The sequence below is a fragment of the Eriocheir sinensis genome, chromosome 2 (genome assembly GCF_024679095.1).
Source record: "Eriocheir sinensis breed Jianghai 21 chromosome 2, ASM2467909v1, whole genome shotgun sequence".
In the NCBI taxonomy this organism is placed as follows: domain Eukaryota; kingdom Metazoa; phylum Arthropoda; class Malacostraca; order Decapoda; family Varunidae; genus Eriocheir; species Eriocheir sinensis.
Window position 1 is genome coordinate 23,252,133 of NC_066510.1, and position 6,234 is coordinate 23,258,366.

Consider the following 6,234-nt stretch of genomic DNA (forward strand, 5'->3'; position numbering starts at 1 on the left):
CCCACATTGCATACATGGCATATCACCTAAACCTAACATGTCTAAGATTGAAATTTTTGGTCACAGGCATTAAAAAAATCTACCGGTACCCTTTCTTTTTTTTTAAAGCGTCTCTCCATGCTACTTAAAAGTCCACCTACTGTTACAGTTATTACTAGTAATACCACCGATGATGATACAACGACTAACATTACTACACTATTTCTACTAATACGGTTCCTGATGCTACTACTGTAACTGCAACTGTAGTGATAATTACTATTACTAATATTAACGCTGCTGCTGCTAATACTGCTACTGCTGCTGCTGCTACTACTGCTATAACTATTAATAATAATTATAACAATAATACCAACAAAAATAATAGTACTACTACTACTACTACTACTACTACTACTACTACTACTAATAATAATAATAATAATAATAATAATAATAATAATAATAATAATAATAATAATAATAATAATAATAATTTTGATTATAATTACTAGTAGTTCTATCATTATAATAATAATACCCAGACAAACCTGCCCCTCCACTCCTCCCCTGGCCCCCGCCAAGCCTCCCGCCAGCATGTCTACGAGCGCCGCGAAGAAACGAGCTAACGAGATGACGCGGGTCGTGCAAGTACCAGCAAGACTAATAAGAAAAAGGCACTTCCCTCCTCCCTCCCAGCCTGCCTTCCCTCAGACCTCTGATCTTTTGTCGCCTTCTTCCTTCTCACTTTCTTCCTCTCTCCACCTCCAGCGACAGACGAGTAAAAAGCAAAGCAAGGAAGGGGAAAACTCCGCCACGTCTGTTGACCCGCCGCTTGTAATTGAGGGAGGAAGTCTAGGCCTCAAATAACCCACCCACGGCCGGGCTGAGTGTTGCGTCGCCTCGCTCAGTGTGACGCGGCCGGCTGCACAAATTACTCCGCTTATACAAGAAACCCTTGAGCTCCAACAAACTATGAAAAGCCTCCCGCCTCGGTGTGACGCCCAGGAAAAACGCTGGGTACGAAATGGGGGAGCGTGGGGGGAGGGGAAGGCGATGAGGAAGGGAGATGAAAGGACAAGTAAAAAAAAATATATAAAAAAAATACTAATAAACGTATAGGAGGGGAAAAAAGTTATTCCATGAGATTTAAAACGCGCAAATTGCAGTTCTACAAAAACACGAACGACTGGAGGAAAAAGGGCGCGGTGCTCCCCGTGATCTAGAATTCTTTGCCGATTTTTTTGTCGATTCTCTTTCTTGGTAAAAAATAACGCGACGGAGAGGGAGTGGCAGCATCATGGAGCGTGGAGGAAAAGGAGGAGGAGGAGGAGGAGGAGGAGGAGGAGGAACAGAAGTAAGAGGAGATACAGAAGGACGGGGAGCAGGTGACGGAGGAGAGAGCAAGGAATAAACATGAAGGAAAGGAGGAGGAAAAGGAGGAAAAAAAAGAGGAAAGGGAACTTGAGGAAGATACAGGGGGAAAAGTGAAAAGGAGAAAAGAAGTGTAAAGTAAAAAGGAGGAAGAGGAGGAAGAGGCCAAGTAATAAGAGAAGGAGGAGGACGACGACGAAGACTGCGATTAAGACGATGTTGACGTTGACGACGATAACGGGGACAAGAAGTAAGTGGCCATGTACACAGCCGCTCCATCATGTACACAGCCACTCCACCATGTACACAGCCACTCCACCATGTACACAGCCGCTCCATCATGTACACAGCCACTCCACCATGTACACAGCCACTCCACCATGTACACAGCCGCTCCATCATGTACACAGCCACTCCACCATGTACACAGCCACTCCACCATGTACACAGCCACTCCACCATGTACACAGCCACTCCACCATGTACACAGCCACTCCACCATGTACACAGCCACTCCACCATGTACACAGCCACTCCACCATGTACACAGCCACCCACCATGTACAGCCACTCCACCATGTACACAGCCACTCCACCATGTACACAGCCACTCCACCATGTACACAGCCACTCCACCATGTACACAGCCACTCCACCATGTACACAGCCACTCCACCATGTACACAGCCACTCCACCATGTACACAGCCACTCCACCATGTACACAGCCACTCCACCATGTACAGCCACTCCACCATGTACACAGCCACTCCACCATGTACACAGCCACTCCACCATGTACACAGCCACTCCACCATGTACACAGCCACTCCACCATGTACACAGCCGCTCCACCATGTACACAGCCACTCCACACGTCCTACTATGATTGTCAGAGAAAGGCACATTCCCAAATTAAGAATCGTCGACTTTTCTGTATTACTTTGAATCTAATTTCACGGCCTCAATGTAAACAGGTTCGGGTTTGGCAGCGTGAATTGTGCATCCCGATACCTGTCAGTGGAGGCGTGGAGAGTCCCGCCAACACCAACACACACACACACACACACACACACACACACACACACACACACACACACACACACACGGAGAGATGAGGTGTTGTTCCTTCCCCGCACGTGCCAATTCGTGCTGCGGGAAGGTGATCAAAGGATGTCTGTTCTCTGCCGTCGTGAGTGACTTCAGATAACAGCATGTATTTGTGTAATTCTCTCTCTCTCTCTCTCTCTCTCTCTCTCTCTCTCTCTCTCTCTCTCTCTCTCTCTCTCTCTCTCTCTCTCTCTCTCTCTCTCTCTCTCTCTCTCTCTCTCTCTCTCTCTCTCTCCTCCCCCCCTCGATCAGCTATCCTCAATCCCTCTCATGATCTTACTCTTTCCTCTATTTCTAGGAAGTACGATAAAAAATGCTATATAAAAAGACAAGCAGGTCTACTTGTCAGGGCTGTTGCCTTGACCGACTGATCTTTTTCCTTGGTGCTGAGCCGATACAGTATGATATGTTGTGGTGTAGGCGTTGAGGGGGGGGGGGGGGCTGTGTGCGTGTGTGTGTGTGTGTGTGTTTGTGTGTGTGTGTGTGTGTGTGTGTGTGTGTGTGTGTGTGTGTGTGTGTGGGAAGGGGGTGGGTCTATGTGTGCGTATGTGCGTGTGTGTGTGTGTGTGAGGGAGGGGGGGTCTATGTGTGCGCGCGCGTGTGTGTGGGGGGGGGGGAGGGGGGGGGTGATAAAAATATTTACCCGAAATTATTTCTCGCTAGCCCACCAGGCCTGACCAAACTGCACCCTTTATCCCTTGTAGCAGTGAGATGTGCTACCCTCTGTTCCCGCCAGCAGCAGCACTCGCCGCACCCACTACGCCCCGCCCCGCCCCGTCCATCCATCCACCCGCAGGACCTCCATCTCGCCCGCCTCGTAACTCGCATCGGCTCGTTATCAGGGCCATAAACCTCACCTTAGCAACCCTCTGTTGGAAGAACCCTTGAGGGCTGCTGCAGCGTCGCCCTCAACATTCCGCCAGGTGTCACCGCGCAAGGCGTATAAATCTCGTATGTGTGTGTTATTTTTTCACTCCGCGACACATTAATCTCCAACGTCCAACCCGACAAACTTGGCTAGTGACGGGGAAGCTGATCCACAGTGCGGCTTGCTCTTCCTCTGTCAGCCCGCACGTGCCCGAGGCGGCGAAAGGGAGGGGAAGAGAGGGGAAGGAAGGGTAAGGGAGGGGCAGGGAGAGATGGCGCAAGTGTGGGTAAGTCCGTCAAGGGTTGATTGTCACTAGTAGAACAAGGACTGGCAATGTTGATGACAACAAAGGGAGGAAATTCAGTAGACACAATTGAGATTTTTCCTAAACTGTAAGCAATAAATAATCCATAGAAATCCATTAAACAATATATAAATAAATACTTTGAAAAACAGGAAAATATAAAGGACTAGCAATAAAAATTCTAATAAAACTCAAATACAAATAAAGAGAAACGTCTTGCTGGAGGGCAGAAAGGCTGGATAGAAACCGCTGCCGTCTCGCCTCGGCGTCTGGTGTGTCAACAGCCTTGGCGTTTGTGTAGGCATGAAGAGAGCCTCAAATTACCACACGAAGGACGTCAACTGGAAGGACGATGAAAAACTCGCAGACAAATTGATTCATACCCCAAGACATTTTTTATCAGAGCCACAGAATATTTCTTATTCTCAAGCGCCGGCAGCAGCAGCAAAGGGACGGGATGAGACACGGCTAGCAACGGGGATGGACTGACTCTTAACTACTGCAGATGTCATGAAGAGGAGAACGAATAAAAGTCCTTGGAATCAAATAGAAATTAGACATATCAAAGAAATTCTAACAAAAATCGTTATCTCCTATGTTGCTGCATGTGGAAACGAATTAATACAAAAATGGCTAATTCTTACTTTGCTGCGCGCTAAAGGGAACGCCAAGACGGGAAGTGTCACGGTAAGAATACGAGGGGAAATGAGGGATACAGCAGCGCGAAGGTACTATTGCTTAAAGTGCCAGGGAAGAGGAAGAGAGGTCAGGTGTACTCTTCAAGTGGCGTCGTCAAATTACCTCTAACCCCGACGACGGCATTCATCCTCCTAAACGCTTCACTTTTCAGTCACTTCACCTCAGCCCTACAGGCCGCCCTTCCTGGACGTCCCTCGCTACTGACAGGTGCCCCCCCCCCCCCCCCTCATCTCTCTCTCTCTCTCTCTCTCTCTCTCTCTCTCTCTCTCTCTCTCTCTCTCTCTCTCTCTCTCTCTCTCTCTCTCTCTCTCTCTCTCTCTCTCTCTCTCTCTCTCTCCCCCCTTTCTGTCCGTCTATATCACCGTTCCCCTTGTGTGCCCTCAGCCTGGCTCGCTATCCTTTCAATGGCGTAACGAGATCCGACCTATTCACCCCTCCAAATAAAAATGCTAATGACCTGAATCATTAGGTAAATGGGCACCTTGCGTTCCGTGGCCCTTAGAGGAGTATACTCGTTCCCATTTTATTCAATAGCCCCCCTCTCGGCCCGTACCTGTGTGCAGACTGAGCTTGGGAAGACTTGGAGGGGACCGTAGACCTGCATACTTGGCGGGGAAAAGGAGGATGTAAGGGAAAGCGTTCTCAAAGTGCATCTTTGGTAGGGAATCTAAAATAAAGTAATTGGACAGTGTGAGTTCAAGTGGCTCTCTTTTATCAATGAGAAGTGAGAAAGTGTTGTGGAGCAATAAATATATACTAATTTAGATCAAGACGGAGAGGGAACGATAGAGCTGCTAATTGGCACGGAGTAGGAGTTACGGCAATCTTTGTAGACTTATTGACTCTTATCATCAACATAATAAGTCAGAAAATGTAGTGGAGCGGCGTAAACTACTATCAAGTGCTCATTAGCTTATCCACCAATCTCTTAAAGTTCATTAGTGATTCAACTTTTCATACTGACCACATTATGATATCAAAAGTGCCCTAGACAATCCTGTGCTGAAAAAATACGGGTAGCAAGAAACAAACCAACAACCAGAAAGTTCTTATTATAAACACAGAAGAAATAGACAGACTAGTTTATCTGATAAAACCGTAGGTATAACGGGAGGGCGAAGTCTCATCTGACACAGCACCTTAATCACCCGCAGGCACTAATCACATCGCCGTCTGTGTCTTCTTCGGTCAGGTTACGTCCGGAGCTTAAAGGTACAGAGACAGATACCTCCGGAACACAAAAAGAGGAATATAATATTTTTCCATGATACCGTAAGAAGGAAGTATCAGCTGATGGTAAATATTGCTGTCTATATGATGTTTTCTACTTCACTGTAGACGAGACACTGTTGTGCTCGCTTTCTTTTTCCTCTGTGTTTCCGGCTTATGATATCTGAGATTCTTTGGACTTCCTCTCTCTCTCTCTCTCTCTCTCTCTCTCTCTCTCTCTCTCTCTCTCTCTCTCTCTCTCTCTCTCTCTCTCTCTCTCTCTCTCTCTCTCTCTCTCTCTCTCTCTCTCTCTCTCTCTCAATTGTGGACTTCGGTAGCTTCCTATATTGTATTTCTTCGCACAGAATCTACTTATGTAATTCTCTTCCACCTTTTCATTCTTCCTGTACATCTCCCCATTCACTTACTTTGACTCTCTCTAATGTTCACTTTTTTTCCTTCCTTTTCCATTCTCTTCCCCGCGTCTCTCCCCCGCGTCTCACCTCCATTCTTTAATCTTTCCCCTCCCCTCCTTTTCGCCTCTCTCCTTCCGTCACCTCCTCTCTTTTACCCTCGTGTTTCTGTCACCTCTGCATCCGACAGTCGCAAATAACATCCTTGCCTATATTTGACTCTACGCATGTACTTAAATGGCCGTCCTTTTTGCCTCCTGTCTGGCCGTCTGTCTTGGC

General features: G+C 47.3%; 1 protein-coding gene across 1 annotated transcript; it reads left to right on the forward strand.

The window, feature by feature from the left end:
- Nucleotides 1–1,653: 1,653 nt before the first annotated feature.
- Nucleotides 1,654–2,241, forward strand: LOC126998302 (putative uncharacterized protein FLJ46204). The gene has a single exon (XM_050859792.1). The coding sequence runs from the start codon at nt 1,654–1,656 to the stop codon at nt 2,239–2,241; it is 588 nt and encodes a 195-aa protein (XP_050715749.1).
- Nucleotides 2,242–6,234: the final 3,993 nt, after the last annotated feature.

Coding starts and splice junctions, on each gene's coding strand:
- LOC126998302 (XM_050859792.1), top strand. CDS start 1,654: ATGTACACAGCCACTCCACCATGTACACAGCCGCTCCATCATGTACAC.